The 19673-nt window shown below is 43.1% G+C and overlaps 1 protein-coding gene across 1 annotated transcript; it reads left to right on the plus strand.

The window, feature by feature from the left end:
- Positions 1-4: 4 nt before the first annotated feature.
- Positions 5-18372, plus strand: LOC308164479 (putative ATP-dependent RNA helicase TDRD12; the record flags this gene model as incomplete). Its single annotated transcript, XM_080538562.1, has 16 exons — positions 5-46; positions 8771-8956; positions 9268-9421; positions 9949-10076; positions 10612-10803; positions 12801-12929; positions 13544-13661; positions 13762-13901; positions 15245-15459; positions 15644-15725; positions 15910-16088; positions 16289-16519; positions 16928-17003; positions 17117-17289; positions 17488-17686; positions 18310-18372. 16 exons carry the CDS (start codon positions 5-7, stop codon positions 18370-18372), a joined length of 2307 nt encoding a protein of 768 aa, XP_080394688.1.
- Between the last annotated feature and the right edge of the window lie 1301 nt (positions 18373-19673).

The following is a 19673-nucleotide window of genomic DNA, read 5'->3' on the forward strand; positions in this document are numbered from 1 at the left end:
GAACATGGAACTAGACGAAGACAAAGTGTTGGTCCTGTTGGAGTGGGTAAGTAAGAAGTTAGGCTCAATTCTGTAGCTTACTATTTGATATGACATGGCACAGGCCATAGCTAGCAAGCTCTAGTAGTTGATATTGATAATTGTTCATGCAGACTCAAACCTTTTTCTCATCTCCAGATCAACAGCTTGAAATTGGACCAACCATTGCTACAAATCAATCAGTTACAAGATGGCTTGTTGTTGCTGAGATTAATGCATAACTTGTGAGTAAAGCGAATGTGCTTGGTTATATTTTACATTAAATTCCTACAGTGGGGTGCAAAAATGTGGCCACCCCTAGTCAAAATGCCTTTTACAATTAATACCTAAGTAAAAAGAAGCAAACCTAAGCTCTAAATGGTAAACATGACACATTTCATCACATTTTGAAGCAAGATTAATTTAGATTTGTCTTTTTACAATTTCAAAATAATAAAACAAGGAAAAAGGCTGTGTGCAAAAGTTTGGGAACCCTGTCAGCTAGTACTTTGTAACTCCTCCTCTGGCAACTATAACAGCTTGCAAATGCTTCCTGTAGCCAGCTAAGAGTCTTTCTGTTCTTCTCTACAAATGCTTCACCCTTTTCTCCAAACATACCTTCTTTGGTTGTGGCCAAAAAGTTCAATTTTGGTTTTGTCAGTTCAAAGCACATTGTTCCAATAGGCTTCAGGTTTCTCAAGGTTTTCTTTTGCATACTTCAGACGCTTCATTTTGTGTTGAGGTCGTAGGAAAGGCTTCTTTCTGTCAACTCTGCCATGTAGGTCTTTGTTGTTTAAGGTACGCTGTACTGTTGTCCTGTGAACAACTAGACCGGTGTCTGCTACTGTTTTTTGCAGATCTTTTGCAGTGATCTGTGGGCTCTTCTGAGCATTTCTCACCAGATCTCGGGCCATTCTATTTGACATTTTTCTTGGTCTTCCAAATCTTGCCGTGACTTCAATTGTTCCATTTATTTTCCATTTTCTCATGATGTTTCTGACAGTGGAAATGGGTAGTTTGAAACGTTGCGAGAGTTTTTTGTAGCCTTCTCCTTGATGGTGGAAGTGAACTGTCTCTTCATTCTGATATCCTTGGACAACTGTTAAGAGGAACCCATGGTTTTTAACTCCAGACACAACAGCCACCACAGTCAGGCTTTAGAAGGCATGGAGTTACTTAAGAATATATAGTTCAACCCTGGAATTATATTCACCTGACTCATTGAAGCCCTAACGACTGAATCACCTTGGTCTGGGCCTTAGTAATCATCTTCTCAAAAGGTAACAAAGAATAATCCAAAAGGGTTCCCAAACCTTTGCACAGGGCCCTTTTCCTTTAAAAAAAATGAGAAATGAGAAAAACAAAACATTGAAATAAAAAGAAACCTTTCTTTAAAATGTGCGGAAAGGTGTCATGTTTAACTTTCAGGTTTGCTTTCAATCACTTGGAGATTAATTGTAACAGACATTAAAACCAGGGGTGCCCAAGTTTCTGCACCCTATGTGTAAGGTAGACATTTCTACACAGTATGTGTGTTTTTGGGGGGATGTGTGTGGCTTCCATTCTCTCTGATGTATCTGCACAGCAGTCAGCCATGTATCTGGGTCTTTTTGTGCAGATGATCTTGTGTGTTGTGCTTGTCTTTATTGATAGCTTTCTCCCTAACAGGAAGGGAGTGGAGACCCCTCAGTCCTGCCTGGACCAGCCCATTCAGGCGCGGTTGAGCTTGCTCTCTGACTTCCTTCAAGGTGGGGCACACTTCTAAATACGTTGCCTTAACTTAATCAGTTAAGCTTCATTTTGCAGTCTTTTCCAAGTGCAATTGACTACTTATCTAACTACTTTTCAAGGATAAGAGAATCAGTTTAGGTTAATCTGTCTGGTTAGATTGTCCACTCAAAATACAAATGCCTTGCACCTTGTTATGCCCAAATTACACTGGCTGCGTTAGCTGTGTGTGCGTGGCAGAATTTTGCAGAACTTTCTGTCTTCCCTACTGCCCATGTTTTTTGTTACGCCTCTAATGCGTAGCTGCTACAGCCAGGCCTATCTTTGTACATTCAGATTGACCAAATCTCTTCTTTTGTACATGTGGTACACAGAGAACCACCATCAGAAGACCTGAGAGCTCTATTGGGCTGATATGCTAGCAAAAGCTCTTTCAGATATTCTGGTGCTGTGCCAGTGAGAGCTTTATAAACAAGCAGAAGGATCTTGAAATCTATCCTGAACTTAACAGGAAGCCAGTGTAGAGTCTCTAAAATAGGAGTTATATGAGCTTGTCTGCTTGTTTTGGTTAAAACTCTTGCTGTGACTCATTGCAGCTGGCCAATCGCTTTCTTCGGAAGACCAGAAAGGAGACCGTTACAATAGTCCAAACTATTTCACTATGAATAGTTCTGGGTTCAGTCTCTACTGTCATCCATCCTTAATGAGCGATTCAAAAAGTGCAATGGTTATAAGCAAAACGCAGTCATGCACACACAGACAGGGAAACACAGAGAGAAGCAAAGAGAAAGTGTGTATGTGTGTGTGAGCAAGAGAGAGAACGGTAGAAAGAGTAGTGGACAAATTATTCAGAGCATGTCCATTTCCACAGGAATGTTATTGGTTTTAATATTTTGCGATCGTGCCAACGACATGTCATTTCATGCGACTTCGATCTCAACATAAGCAAGATGGAAATGTATACCGTCACAATGTTGCCGTGGCAAGAGAATAACCAAACTACCGAACAAAGAGAGAGAGGGAGAAATCACTGGAAAAATACTGCCCTTCATGGTGCATGATGTTCTTTTAACTTATTAACATAATATGATTATAGTCTACCTGGGGTTTCTGCTTTGAAACAGATAGCGGAAGTATTGATTTAAAAAAAAGTTAGACATATTTAGATTGAATAGACATTGAAACTGTAGTCTATGTTGCTGGTTAAGATAATTTTCACGTCGGCCTCACACGTGAAAAATAGGCCAGACTCTGACTCTATAGCAAGCGAGTCGGAGGAGCCAGCATGAGGTGCACGTGAGAGCTCTAGCCCATTAGCATGGGCGCCTAAATGAAACTCACACGCCGCTGAGGTAAGGCGAGGTTGACGCTTCCAGTGTAATTTGGGCCGTAGTCTTTTACTTAATTTCCCCAGATGGCCAGCTCCCTCTCTCCGTCAGTCTTCCTCATAACTCTCCACATGTCTCTCCTTCTATCTATTTTTCAGGAGACTGCAGGTACAGTTCAGACCACGGAGCTATGGTCTCCTGGGAACATCTCAGTAATGGTGTAAACCTAGAGATGGAGCTATCAAAGGTATCTGCTTTATCACTGCATAAATGACAGTTATTGATTTTCCAGGCACAATCTGACTGTCCCAATCCCTTATAACATCACATGATCCCACAGCAAGGCAAGCATATTAATGCATCTGAGAAATATCAACCACCACAGACCAAACACAGACCAAGTTTCAGAATTGTAATCCACACTCACGGACAGAACTGGACAGAACTGGACAGAACTAGAGCATCGCTACTACTAGTGGGGTCACCCTGTGTGCTCAATCATACCTGTTGTGTTTTCTCAGGTGGTTCTACTGCTGCTCCACCATGCTGTGTATAATGATCATTATACCCTTCACACACTGGGGCATAACATTGAGGTAGGGGACAGGGCCTCATTATTGTAGACCTAAGTAACCACAGCATTTAAAGCAGTTTTTAAATGACAGTTCCATACTGTAGCATGTCATTTATAAGTTATATTTGTAAATACATAAGTGGCTCATTCCTTATCCCTTAGCTTGAGCTTGTCACCATGCTTCGCTTTGTTGTGGACGACGAGAACGGCCTCTGTGAGCAGTGATCTGGAGAAGTATCTGAAGAAAAGGAAAAGTAAGTCACAACATTTTTCTGTGTTTCATATTCATATTCAACAACACTGCCCCTGCAGTGGTCTGCACAGAGTTCTGAAATAACAGCAAGTATCTCTCTCTCTCTCTCTCTCAAATGTTTCAGCCTTTGCTAGTAGATGGGGGTCTAGTGCCTCCTCTTTCACGGATGATGAGTCGCCTGTCTTCAACCGCAAACAGAGGGTCCAGTTCATGCAGCTCCACACTGTGGCCTCCTCCTCAGTCAGGTATACTTTTCCATTTACTGTGATCATGTCATTTTGGGGGTGTTGAAATGGGTACAACGGCAACTCAGACTCTAGGTACATTGCCTGTTCCGAGGCATGGGTATTGCCAAATTACATTTGAATTTAGTGTTGATGAATTAAATCACCCATGTACTGTACACTGCAGACATTTTTGCAAATACTTGTATGCTCTTCAGCTCTCCCTTGCAGGATCTGATGAACACTCCTCAGTTCAGACTGAGGAAGCTGCAGAGGCAGCTGTCCCAGGAGAGAGACATGAGGGATGAGCTGGAGAGAGAATTGGCTAACAGTAGCACCACTATCACATAGAGAGGTATGCATTTCTCTGCTATTTAAGCAATCCATCAGGTTGATTTTATTTGTGCTATTGTATGAAAATTGCTTTTATATCTCCAGGTGCTACTACTTATACTGAGCTTCCTGCATTCTAATTGTCCCCCCCCCCCTCCCCTTAATAGAAGCCCAAATCTACCAGTTGCAGTATCGTTTAGAGAAGCTGAAAAGAAATCAGGCTGAACAGGAGCTGGAGCCCAGAGCGGAGCTACAGGAGCTCCAGAGCAAGAACCAAACGTAAGGATGGAGGAAGGGTGGAGGGAGGAGGAAAAAAGATGAATAACATTATGGAGGGTTGGGGAACTCTGTGTGACTGTGGTGTCTGTCTGTCTCTCGCAGCAATATGGGGTTCTCATGTTCAGGTGCTACAAGAATGTAATGTAATCTGTCTCTGGCTGTAGAATGTGCATGAAATCCTGAAGAATGTTGCTATATTGCAGGGCTTAAAGTTCTCCGGCGGCACGGGGGAATTTTGAGCAATAAAATAAAATCACATGCTATTTCTTTACATCGTAATTTAAAGAGTCATCTTCAGCAAAGAGACAGTTCCGCCTACCAATGGTATCACATTGCTCAAGCCAACCAACGACTTCTAGCCAATCGGAGGCAGAGTAGTGGGGCGGGCCTTAAGAAGTTTGAATGAGTGTAATGTTAAGGCCAATGCACACGGCGTGCAATTTTTGTTGCACCACAACATTCGATTGTAATGCACACGGCGTGCGATGCGATTTTGTTGCACCGCAAAATTCCATTTTCAACTCACACCATTGAAGTCTATGAGAAAATCATAAAGAATCTCATCCCAATGCACACGGCGTGCGATGCAATTTTGTTGCACCACAACATTCCATTCTCAATTGTTACTTTATTGTTACGTAGTCGGACCAGGCAGGCTGATTACAATAGGCTCTACCAATATTGCTTGCCTTGCTTCCACAATTTCTACAAGATACAACTGGACATATTGTGATAAAATATGTGGGTCCCCTGATTTAGGGGTATTGGTAAAATGTCAGGAGAGGGAGCGCACAAAACACACAGCCAGAAAGGTGTATTATAAAAGCCACTTTATTATTATGGGCGATGATCAGCCGGACATAGATTCGGAGGACGGCATAGTTCAATAAGTTAGAGCTGGTTTCCCTAATTACCATTACAAACAGTGTACAAAAAAGGCACGCTCTATTGGAGCCACAGCACGCTCATAAAGCCACACATAGAAGCACGCTCATATCGAGCCACAGCATAACCATACGGGCCGACACGAGGCCATAGGACACCACACAACTCCACTACAAGGGGCGATCAGCAAGACCGGGTGCTCACCACTACACGGCAGCGAATGTTCCTCCGTTCGCGCTACAATATTGTGCCTACATGCTCGATTGTTATTATTATGTAATATAGGCGTCTTGTATGTGAGATGTGCCGTGTAGCTATGTGGCATGACACGGAAATAAATCATGCATGCAGTAATTCGTAGATCTAGTAATGTGTATAGTGGCAGCTGTGGGCTAGGTGTAGTGGCTGGCTGATGGTGATGTTCATATATTGCCCTTGACTGTCAAACCGTTAAAATAGATGATTGCTCCATCCACAATTGAAGATGTCAGGTTGACTGGTTGACAAGTTATGAGCTTTTCGTCATCCATTTCATCCATTCAGGTTACCGGTAAATTACATACACGTACAGTAGAGTAAATATTAATTTTGGGTTGCCAGATGTCCGGTTTTCAGTGGACAGTGTCTATACAACGTGTGTACAATTTGGCTGGTCATTCAGTCGTGCTAGATTAGAAATCTGGCAACCCCGTGCTATCGTAGATCTTTGAGTAAACTAATATAATATATACAGTATACATTATACAAGTTTCACTTTTTGAATGGAATTACTGAAATAAATCAACTTTTTGATGATATTCTAATTATATGACCAGCACCTGTAGTATAGTATATATTATAAGTATAAATAACGTTACTTGCTAAAAGATTTACGATAGCCTTTTTGGCTGCACAGTACAAAATACAAATAACAACAATGATGATACTTTTTTAGTAATATTTTATTCACATGTAATACATGCCATCATGTTAAATAACTTAATACCCTCCCTAAAGCACGTATTTCATCAAAAACAAAACCAACATATTCATAAGAATGCAGGTATGCAAAGTTATAGATAAATTCACTGAAAAAGCTTAATGTCAAGCCCTGACAACACTATATTTGTACTTTGAAATTGCATGTATGTATTATGTATGTTACACTAATGTTTTTCAAACTACTGTTACAATTAATTTGGTTCCGTTTGTATTGGAAACTGTTAATAAGAGTACAGTAACGTAATAGACTAGTGTTTTGATGCTAGCTCCGAAATGTTAGCTAGCCAGCTAGCCACCTCTTTGTTTGTTAGCCAGGGCCAGGTAGAAACAAACAACTGTTACAATTAATTTGGTTCCGTTTGTATTGGAAGCTGTTATTAAACAGTTTATAACAGTACAGTACCCTAATAGACTAGTGTTTTGATGCTAGCTCCAGTGGTCTCTCTCCCCGTTATGAGTGACTCAATTAATTTAGATAGACCAGTTGAAGTTTTCCCAATTGTCCCATTGTGATGCAATAATCCGTCGCACCACAAACTTTTACAAAATTTGCAAAATTTGACAGTGCGACAAAACTTGCACGCCGTGTGCTTTGTCCCATTCATCCACGAATGGAATCGAATTTTCGCGGTGCGATTAAAATCGGGGCCGTATGCGTTGGGATGAGATTTTCTCATAGACTTCCATTCAAACTTCAAAATCGAATGTTGTGGTGCAACAAAAATTGCACGCTGTGTGTATTGGCCTTTAGCTTGTAGAGACGTTCGCTTTTAGCAGCCCGCTATCTCGCTAACTTTAGTAAGAGTCTATTAAAATGGAAGCCAAGTTTCTTAAACCTTGCTCATACAACAACCTTGCCGGGAGCGACGGCTACAGGTAGCCTACCACTTCATCTTCAATGGCCGACCGTGTTTGCGAGCAAAAGATCCGAGTGTGCGCGTTTATAGCTGAACATGATCTGTCTTTCACAATGGCTCAGCCACTCGTCGATTTGTGCAAGAAGCTATCAGAAGACAAAAATGCACTGACAAAGCTGTCCGTTTCCAATCAGCACGCCAGCTATTTAAACACACATGGCCTTTGTCCCGGAATTGAAAAAACGGCTGTGTGAAAAGCTTAAAAAAGCAACGTTTTCAATTCGACAAAGCTACTAATCTTAACATGGACAAAATCCTCAATGTCCTTGTTCGATTTTTTTAGGATCTGGCCAAAGTAACAACACAACACCTAGTCAGCAGGAAAGTAAACATCGCCAACTCGTCAGCCCTCATGCAGGAGCTCAAAGATATCCTGGAGTCCAATGGTCTTGACTGGTCACTAGTCATCAGTATTCTACTTGATGTAGATCTATTGATCTATTGTTATAGTGATAGTGGCTTGATAAGTGATGCAATCAGTTTGGCCTTAAGTGATTTAATCAGTTTGTTCTTTTAAAGACATCTAAATATATTATTTTATTTTGTATTGAGTATAAAACAGTATTAATGCATTTTAACATTGAGACATATATTTTGTATTGACTATAAAATAGTATTAATGCATTTAAACATTGAGACAAGAAGCTGTCTTCTGTACCCGCTCTCCCAATATCTCAAACTGTGACCCCCCTCCCCAAGAAAAGTTTCAGGCACAGGATTTTTTCCCACTTTAAGCCCTGCAACACACTACGGCTGTAACAATTTGATATTAATAAAAATATTGAATGAGGGTTTCTACATGTGATCTGGAAGATGTGAAATCACATTCATTGATTGTCAGTTGTCTAAGTCAGATGTTGTGGTGACGAATGTGTATAATATATGTGACACAGTCTGATCATTGGTCCGCATGTCGGCAACCAATCAAAGTGTTCGGACTTTTCTTTTGAAACACTACATTTCAACGTTGTTGAGAATCACAACACAAACTCGCTAGTCAAGCCAAAATACTGCAAGGCAATGGATTGCCGGTGAGTAATTTCCACTGCTATCTAGTTAACTATAACACTACTTTACATTGTTAGCAGGCTCACAAAACAAGCTGTGTTAGTTGACTAGCGACGTGTGTGTCATTGATTTTCAACAACGCGGAAATGTATTCACATTTTTCGAAAGAAAAGTCAGATCATTACATCGGATCCCGACATGAGGACCAAAGCATTAGAATGTGTCATATGTGTTCTCTCCAGATCCTAGTGAGACAGAAGTTCACTAGGCCGTCGGTGGCTGAAAGCTATTGCTGGCCAGCAGTCGCCTGGGGCTGTGACACGGTCCTCATCTCCCGCAGCGCAGACGAGCCCCTCACCTACCTCCCCCCGTTACTGGCTCACATGCAGCTGTCCTCAGGCTACAGCACCCTCTCCTCACACACCGGGGTGAGCCCAGCACACACACACACACACGCACACACACACACACACACACACACCAGACTGGAGGATGGAAGCTCAAGCCTGTCTCCATAGTGTCAATGTAGGAGTGTCTGTGTTATTAACAGACTAGCCTAAAACTAGCTAAAATATGTACAATAGAACAATATTGTTCCAACTCCAGTACTTTCCATGCTATCAGAAGGCTGATTTTTAGATGTGGTTTTCTGGACTACTACAAATCCATAGTAAAACGATCAAGTGGTGAGTGAAGATACCCATGTGTTGTTGTTGTCGTCTGGTGTCCCCCCCCCCAGCCCATAGCAGTGATCCTGTGCCCGGGGTGGGAGAAGGCCCAGACTGTGTTTGACCGGCTGGAGGAATGCCAGACTGCCCAGTCCCTTCACCCCATGATTGCACTGGTGGGACTAGGGAAGGACGAAGCCAAGACGATCAAGATCCAGAAGAACTGTAAGCCTACTGTCTCGGGGGCTCTATTAGACTTGCTCTAGTTGAAGTCATAGAAATTGTTTTGGGGGGGGGGGGGTTGAATTACAACATTGGGGGGGGGCGGCGGTGGGGGTGACGGTAGCCTAGAGGTTAGAGAGGCTGGTAGCCTAGAGGTTAGAGAGGTAGCCTAGAGGTTAGAGAGGCCGGCTTGCAATAGGAAGGTCAGGAGGGCGCTTGCATGTGGCAAGGCAATTAACCCCTGTGCGTTTACTATGCAGGCTGGGAAGTGTGTGTGTGTGTGTGTGTGTGTGTGTGTGTGTGTGTGTGTGTGTGTGTGTGTGTGTGTGTGTGTGTGTGTGTGTGTGTGTGTGTGTGTGTGTGTGTGTGTGTGTGTGTGTGTGGCTACTTGAAAAGTAGATCTTGGTTCAAAAAAGATTGGGCACCCTGGGTCTAGAGCAAAAATACCTAATTCCAACAATTGACTGTATAGTATATTGTTAGATATTTGAATATGTCATTCCCTCATTCCCTAACCCTTCTGTCTCCAGGCCAGATGGTTGTGACCACTCCCTTCAGCCTGGTGCGTCTGATGGCCTTCCACTGCTTTATGTTCCTGCGGCTGTGTCACTTGGTGCTGGACGAGGTGGATCTGCTCTACTCACAGGCCCCAGACGAGGTCAGAGAGAGAGAGAGAGAGAGAGAGATGATTTTATGATGTTTAGAATGGAGTTCACTAAGTTAAAGAGGAACAACCGCCTGATGCAGTGGAGGACTGTCTGTCAACTAGGGCAGGGCGATATGCCCAAAAAACGTTATCATTATATATGATATATTTTTCCTATTGATCAATAACTACAATTAACATAATCATTAATTCAATTATGTTCTATGTACCTTTTGAAGGGCATTTTATGCTTATGACTGAAGCCTAAAATAACCAGCAGGTTCAAAATGTCTGAAGGCAATACCAGATAACCAAAAAGCAGTGCTTGATTACAGTTGCAGTAATAACACTTATCTATATCTTTTTATTCATTGTCTTATTATATAGTTAAATGTGTATCTATTTATTTTCCTCCTTGTTCTGTATTTTTTAATGCTATATGAAAAGTTATTTGAATTGCCCCTGTTGAAATGTGCTGTACAAGTAAACTAGCCTTGCCAACACCATCTCCCTATGAGTGTTCTCTGACTGCATTGTTCCTTCTCAGATGGCCACCATTCTGCAGCACTTCCAGAAGGTGACCGACAGAAGCGAGCGGGCTTCCTGCCCCAGGCAGATCATCGCCGTGGGCAAACGCTGGAGCAGCCAGATGGTGGGGCTCCTGGCAGACCACATGATCAACCCCTGCATCATCATCACAGTGACCGAGGAGGCAGCACTTTACGGCAACGTGCACCAGGTCAGCTTAACCTTTGAGGTTGCATATAGCAGGGTATCCGCGGTGTCTTGAAAAGTATTAAAAGTTGATAAATCAATTTGGGGAAAATCAAGACCCTTAATAAGTATTAAGTCTTATCACGATTTTATGAGGTCTTGAATCTTGTCGATATTTTTCTGAATTAGACTCTGTCCAAAGAGTTGAGTCCTAAAAACTTTTAGTAAAAGTTTGGGAATTTATTAGTTCTATTAAAAAACAAAGATGAACCGGAAATGGTGTTGTATGATAGTGGTCTAGTGTCTATTACAACTAAAACTGTTAAGTTAAAGGTGTCACTGATGTAAACGGTTACAGCTCCAAGTGGCGGTGAGGTCTGGATATTGACACGGTCTTTAAAAAGTCTTAGAAAGGTATTGAAATTAACCTCAAGATTCCTGTATATACCCTGTATAGGCAACCATGTCTTTAAACTAATGCTGTCAATCGATTAAACATTTTAATCAAGTTAATCACAATAATAGGCTGTGATTAATCACATGTTTAAAATACTAGTATTTACTTGTATTTTTGGGGGGAGATAAAGCATAAAACAAAAACAACTGCATGGCATACTGGTTAGAGGAATCTGTTATTTGTTTTACTTTATTATAACATTTCTTTGTTTTGATGATTTCTAAATAAGATTAGAATCTCTTAAATGTGCAGAGTAAAAGAGTCTCAAGCTATGCAGTCAGAATTGCACTTAACTGCCAAACCTCAGACTGCACCCGTCTGTTCTCGCCTGAGTTCTAGTCGGTTGACTCAAGCCCTATCGTAAGTAACTGCTCCGCCTCAGAGGTGAAAGGAAAAAACGTTGTTCCCGCCCGGTCTCGAACCAGGGACCTCCGGAGTCGGGAAGAGTTACTCTGAAACTCTTATGTCTTCGACCACTAGTTCGTTTTGTGGCGCTGTTCCGACTTTTAGTACTTCAGCAAGCGGAGACGTAGTCTCCGAAGACTAGAAGAAGTCTGCTTCTTGCTTTCAGACAGTTTTTTTCTTCAAACCCATCACTGTTATTTTCATTCTCGAATTGCTATCACAGAATACAGTATACTTTTATAGCTCCTACATAAACTAAGAAGGACACAGGTTAAAGTATACCTTTTGCTCTTGAGATCACTTTGGCCTTGTGAGAGGAATGGTAGAGCGCTCGCTTAGCATGCGCGAGGTAGCGGGATCGATGCTACGCATCTTAGTAGAATTTGGTAATATGAAGTATGATTAATTTGCGTTTTTCTAAAGTTTACAGATTAATCGGGAGTGTTAACACGTTAACATTGACAGCCCTACTTTAAACACTTGATGACATGTCTGTACACGATCAATTCACAAAAGTAAATTATTTTCTTGAGCAAGAGATCCTAATAAAATGTTCTACCACCTTTTTGTGGCCGATTGTTATGATTACATCAAGTTTTCTCTGAAAAATGGTGGACATCGCAAGTCTGTAAACACAAAAGAGTGCGTTTGTGAAATTCAATGGATGCAAAATGCTCATAGAGTTGCCCGTATACATTTGTTATTATTTAAATGTTTTGTCAAAGGTATAACCACTTGAAATGCTAATGTTGCCTATGCGCAACATCGGGTGTTGACTATAAATCACACATTTATGCTTAGGCCTTCATGTAAAATAATGTTTTTGTGGCTCAAAGGCTGAATTAAAACACATGTGGGTATTAACTGCCTATATCTGTACAAAAAAGACAGACATGTTATCCCTTGGGAAGTCCTAATCACAGTTTCATTTCATGCAAGGCAAACTGGGTCCTGGTATCAAAGGGTTATGGGGGTAGAGGGTCTCCACAAGACAGTTGGGTACAACTATCAAACCCCATGTGTCCTAGTGTTGTCATAAACAGACTTTATTTGGCATAATCAATTGGTGTACAGATCCCCCCAAAAATCTGCTATTCCTGGTTAAATCTTACAGTCTTCAATCACTTGAGATTATGTTTCCCTCATCTTTCTCCCCACAGATGATCCTGTTGTGTCTGGAATGCACAAAGATCTCAGTGCTGCTTGGTTCGTTAGACTTCAACCCTGAGGTGGTCCAGAAGACCCTCATTATCGCTAACTCTGCAGAGGAGGTCGAGCATGTCTTTAAGGTACAACACTCTCCTGTGTGAAGAGGTTTTTTCATTTTTGCAACCTTATATTGGGAGACTGTCTTTTGCAGGGGTAGTGGAAGAACCAAAAGACCATTGTTGTTATTGATGTATCACCAGTTGCCTAGTTATGGCTTTGTTATGCCTACCATTGAAAAGGCATTTTTTTCAGCCATTTGACCAGTGATTGTTGTGCCATTTCGTATGTCTGCTCACTGTGCCGATGTCTACACGTCTCCTGAATATTGTAACAATTAGTTTGTGCCATTTTAGTTTAGCATTTACCTTTGTAAACGTGTATCTTGTCATGCAAAATATAAATCACTATCTTGGAGAAAAAGTACTGTAGAAGTATAATAAATACATAAATAATAATTGGTCATTAATTAATACATGTTTTTTTTATTTTTATATAATCTGTATTTTATTGGATTTTTCATATTGTCACATTTGGTCAACACATTTCTCGACTCATACAACTGTAGTATAAAATAATAACAATATCACAGAATAACTCTATTGGACAATTTCTCCTACATAACACTGTCACCAAACATTAATACATGTTTTTAACTACATCTATTTGATCTTCCCTCCTTGTGTCTGTCATTCAGGGTGTGACCAGCACATCTGCATTCTCCCTGAAAGCTCATGAGGGTTTAACATACCAGTTTGACTTTGTGATTGAGCAGTGGAGGAAGGACATTGGACTTGGCACTCATGTCATTCTGGGTAAATTAAATCAATTAATTATTTGACATTTAAATCTTGTCAATTTCATATTATTGATAACATTCAACAAATGTCTCCCTGTATTTCCCCTGTATTCCAGTCACCACCAATGAGTGTCTGAAGGCCCTGGGCATCAGGGATGCTACGTGTGTCGTGCATTACGGCTTCCCAAGCTCCCCTAAACTGTTTGGCAGCCGTCTGTTCTGCATGTCTGACAACTTCCAGAACCTCTCTGACAAGGTAGGACAGACCAGCTACCCTCCACTCCTTTCACAAGCATACTCACAGAGTTCACAGGTCATTTTTTTTATTTTATTTTATACACAAGACAAACAAACAAACGAACTAACAAACAACAAACTGCCAGGCATACATGTCTAGTATGATTTGGTTCAAAGCAATTCCCAAAATGCAACATCGTCAGGTATTACAAGGGTACAAGTAAAGAGTAAAATGTAAAAGTAAAAATAAAAAAGTGTACAGGCTTGCATCACTACAGGATATAATCAAACATTTGAATACACTTTGAGAGTCAATAATTGGACCCCATATGTTCAAATATCTATTGGGAACTTTAGAGTTGTAGAAGCGTATTCTCTCCATCTGCATGATACTGATTAATCCGTAGAGCCATTTCTGGAAGCAGGGAGGTGGAGGTGATTTCCAATCCAATAGAATAATTTTCTTAGCAGCAACAATACCAGTCATTCATTCCGACCGTTCCTCAGCCGTATAGTTGGAAGCAGTCTCTGAACATCCAAAGAGTGCCAGTTCAGGATCAGGGGGAATGTCCCTTCCATAGACCCTGGAAAACCACCAGAAGTTTTGCAAATGAGGACCGAGACAGAAAAGATGCGCTAGAGACCCATCTGCATTTTTGCATCTGTCACACAGTGGAGAAACCGATGGATAAATTCAGTGTAATGTCTTTGAATAGTGGAGTCTATGGATGACTTTGAATTGGATCAATTTGTACCTGACATTAATTGATCAAGATTGGATTCTAGCTAAACCTTGTTTGTCGTCAGTCACCTCGATATTAAGGACCAGGCTTCGCTCAGATGGTCAGTGGATACAGATGGGCCTCACCTGGGAAACCCCATTGCCAGTAAGACAAAGCCCTAGCGTTGGCTGCCCAGAAATAGTTACGAAATACAGGAAGGCCTAATCCTCCCTCAGTTTTGGACTTTTGCAGATGTGCTTTCGATATGCGATGAGCTTTATATCCCCAAACAAATGGAAAGATAATGGAGTCCAACTTCTTAAAAAATGCTGAAGTGAGGAAGATTGGGAGATTCTGAAATAAATATAAAAAATCTAGGGGGCGATACCATCTTGATCGTGTTGATACGGCCCATCATAGATAAGGGCAGAACGGAGAGGAGCTCTCGAAAGCACGTCTACTCCATCCACTACTCACTAGCGCCCCCCCAGTTCACAGGTCTTTTAATTTGCGTATTATACCTGTTGCTTTGCAAACGTCTGAGAAATGTGCCCCATTTCCCAGCACCATGATTGTATTGGGTATGCTTTCTCAACCTCAAGATTGCTGTCTGGACTCACCAAAGGCTTTTCTTCAACAGGACAAGAAGGGTGCATCCCACCCCCTGAAGTCAGTCCTCCTGCTGTCTGAGAGGAACGCCCGTCACGTCATCGGGGTCATGCGCTACCTGAAGCGCACCGAGGCATCGCTGCCCCCCGAGCTGCTCCACTTCGCCCAGGGGGTCCTGCAGGCCCAGGAGGAGCAGAAGACTGACAGGCCCTTCTGCAGCTACCTCAAGAGCTTCGGCTTCTGCAAGTCAGTGTTTAGAATATGGACGGATTGACCTAAAATGTACTTGATTTGACATTAATAATCTGCTAAGATGCAACTGTAATTAGCTGAACCCTGGATTTGGCTATTTTGCTCGTAGGTATGCGTCTGAAGAAAGGTGAAGTGGAACTGAATTCTGTAATGCTTAATTACTTTCTTTCTGTTGCAGGGACAGTAGTGTTTGTCCTTATCGACACAGCATCAGCCCTAAACAGGACCGCCCACTTCATCAAGACTCAGGAACTATAGTGGTGAATCATAGTTTATGATTCACCACATTTTTGACTATGGTCCAAATGTCATTCAGAGTATATTATTTGGGTGGTAGTGGGTGCTTGTCTATCTTCCACAATGAGATGAACCTCTAACTGTAACATGCTTATCTGTGTATGTACACTCGCAATATTTCCCTTTTTTACCTATTTGTCATCCAAGGTTTTGCCCTTGCACATCAAGACCGCTTCCCTCTATGGCCGCATTGTGAGCAACAAAGACGACTGTTATGAGAGCCTGGCTGCAGAGATGGTCTCTCACTACGCCAAGGAGAAGCTGTATGCCAAGGAGGTTCTAGAGGGAGGCCTCTATGGAGTACAAGAAGAAGAAGCCTATCATAGGTCAGAACCCCCCCCCCCCCACCAAACCCAACATGAATACAAATGAACAAATTTCAGCTATGAAACGATGTTCTCAATGTCAACAATCGGGTGACTCAGAGAGAAGTCCCGTTTGAGTGTGTTTCTGTGCTTAGACAACAAAGAGGCGGCTCCTCTGAGAGACTTAACCGTCTCCCCGCTCTGACGTTCGTCTCTGTCAGAGTGCGGGTGACCTCGGTGCCAGAGGCGGCCGGGTGTCTGTTCTCCAGCGTGACGGTGGCGTTCCTGGACGAGGGGCGCGAGCAGGAGACGAAGGCCCACCAGCTGCTGCAGCTGCCTGCTCTGTTCCACAGCCTGCCTCCCCAGGCCGTGGAGATGGTTGTGTGCCGGGCCAAGCCCGTCGACGCTGAGGTGGACTGGAACCCCAAGGTCAGTACAGTCACAGGACTCGAGTATCACGATTCGCAAATCTATGTACAAAAGAGACGGAGATGAGCAGACCAGCTAGCTAGCTTGCTAGTTCTTTGACAGTATTCACACCATGGAACTATAATCAGACACTTTCTAGTCACAATAATAACGACCAATTTGAACCAACGTTCTCTGTCAGAACACTCAGCAATTATATTTGCTAACCTTTCAACTTGCTTACTTTCATCTGCAGACATCTCACCCTGCAAAAACTCTCTCGCATTGCGCCTGCACAGTCGCGCAAACATTGTTATATTCTTCAGCGTTGGCCTTGTGGGCGACCAGGTGCCCGCGGGCACCGTGTTGGCTACCCCTGCTGTAGAAGAACATCATACAATGACATTCCAAGGGTGTAACTTACCCACTCTGGGCTCACCATCTCTCCTCAGTCAGAAGATCAAAGGCCTGCATCACCAAGCCAAGGTCGTTCTGTGTCTGGGAAACACCGTCTTTGTTGATCCCATGGTAGGCTTTACATTACACTTAGCACTATAGCAACTTGATAACCCAGAGTTATCTCTACTTCATTTCAAAGTCAACTGAACTCCTAGCCTAACCCTTGTGTGGCATGTCTGTAGGTGAGAACCACCCGTCTGCCAGGCCTGAAGATATCCATAAACGAGTACAACGTCCACGCCGAGATCCTGAACACGGGGATGGGCACCAGCAACCTGCACCACCTAGACCTGCTGAAGGAGCTCTGCCGGGGGTCTGTGCCCGCCGGCGCTGGGGAGGTCACTCACAGCCTGGGGTGAGCGATGAGGCTTCCAGCACCACACACACCAGACATCCTAATGACCTCCTAACACGTCAGGGGACCCGTGGCATTTCGTTTCTATATGATAGAGAGATTTGTCGTTCTCAATCTCAACCTAGTTCCCCAATAGTTGCTGAGAGCACTTAACTGGCTCCCCATTAATAGTGTGGGTGTGTGTGTGTGTCATGTTAGGCCGGAGGGCTCTGAGGTGACTCTGGAGGACAGGATGCAGGCTGCCGAGGAGACCCTGGCCCACCGGATGAGAGCAGCCATAAAGAGCATGCACTGTCACCAGGAGGTCCTGACAAACCCACCCACCCAGGCCCTGACACACCCAGCCCAGGCCCTAACAGACCCACTCACCCAGGTCCTGACAGACTCACCCACCCAGGTCCTGACAGACACACCCCAGGTCCTGACAGATCCACCCACCCAGGCCCTGACAGACCCATCCCAGGTCCTGACAGACCCACTCACCCAGGTCCTGACAGACACACCCCAGGTCCTGACAGATCCACCCACCCAGGCCCTGACAGACCCATCCCAGGTCCTGACAGATCCACCCACCCAGGTCCTGACAGACCCACCCCAGGTCCTGACAGAACCAGCCCAGGCCCTGACAGAGGTCCTGGCTTCCCCGGAGCCATGCGAGGCCCCAGTACCTGTCGCAACACAACCAAAGATGCAACAGTGGAACAGCCTCATAGCCAACCTGAAAAACGCCACTGAAACACTGAGGTTTGTTTCTTCTTCTTGCCCAGAGAGAAGGGGCGTCAAAAACTGACACTAAGGGCTCGATTTCACTGGCTGCGTCAACCTCAGCGGCTCGTGTGAGTTTCATTTCGGCTGCCATGTTAATGGGTTGGAGCAGCCATACAGCCCATGTTAATGGGTTGGAGCAGCCATACAGCCCATGTTAATGGGTTGGAGCAGCCATACAGCCCTGTTAATGTGATTAAATAATCATGTGATAATGTGATTAAAACCACCTCTGTGTGGCCTTGGATGGTCCAGTGGTCTCGCACCACGGCCTACAGTGCACATCTGCCCATATTGGCATTCGAATCCAGCCAATAAAGAGCTGATATGCCCTCTCCTCCTTACTCTCCTCGTTACTGTCTCTATCCAGTAGAAATGAAGTTAAATGTAAGAGTGGGACTGCGCCACTTTTTTATTTTTTGGGGGACTGCGCCATTTTTTTTTTTTTATGAATTATGAGCCGAATAATAATTTAGTTCTGTTTCCTGTCTGCTGTGCGTTATTTTAACAGTCTTGTAAGATTAGGTGTTCCGGTCCTACGGTGATGTTCATGCCCATGTCATGTGCCTTACTACTGGTTTAGGTGTATGAAAAGTCATGCCGTGTATACAATCATACCAATTCAATAAAGCTCTCATTCTCAGAGCGAATTACGTGTGAAATTAGCATGCTAGCGGGTGTTTTCATATAAAATGTTATATATTATATAGCTGACTAGTAAGCCTGCATCAACCTTAATGCTATTCAAGTGCAAGAAGATTACAATTGTCTTCGCAGTTTAAGATACACACATTAATCAGCTGCGGTAGTAAACAAAGCGCAGTAGAAAGACGTCACAGGCGGTCAGATTTTGGCCCTAGTCTGGAACGCACGTCGAACGTTCGAACGATTAGCAAACGATTAGCAAGAGCGTTCGAACGATTAGGCCGTTGATGGCCCTGCCAGGATTTGGCAGCTGCCAGGTTTTGGCATGACAGCTCCACCACTAATCCAACAGGAACAGTAGCCGTAGGGGGGCTAGCAAGGCTAGTAGTAGCCCTAATATTCAAGCAGTAACGTGCAATATTTCAACTTCTTTTCAAATGATTGGTCACTAGAATCCCTTCCAACAAAATGAAAAACACACTATTGTTTCTCAATTTTAATGTCTTCATTTAATATAAAATATAGAAGATTAATAATAATAATTATTATTATTATGATATATATATATATTATTTTGTTATATCTGGCCGCCAGTTGGGGGGGGCGCTGTCATGCCAAATCGTGTACAAATCTTACCGGGCCATCAACGGCCCATCAAAATCTAATCGTTCGAACGTTCGACGTGCGTTCCAGACTAATGGGCCATAATCACACGTGAGTGGGCGTCACCATAGTGACGGGCCTGAGGAGAAGAAACATGCAACGAACAATAAGTCAAATGTTTAAGAGAAAGGAGAGAGATAAAGAAGCAGATAATGTGGCTAAAGTTAGAAGGAGAGAGCAAATTGAGGGCCAGAGGGGGGAGGCAGAACCTCTGCAAAATGAAAACCCACCCTCAGATGCAAACACAGGTGATGATGCTAACTTACCAGAGAATGGACATGAAGTTAGCTTACTAGCAAACTAGACAGTGG

Source organism: Nansenia antarctica (genome assembly GCF_963989245.1).
Source record: "Nansenia antarctica genome assembly, chromosome: 8".
Taxonomy (NCBI): domain Eukaryota; kingdom Metazoa; phylum Chordata; class Actinopteri; order Argentiniformes; family Microstomatidae; genus Nansenia; species Nansenia antarctica.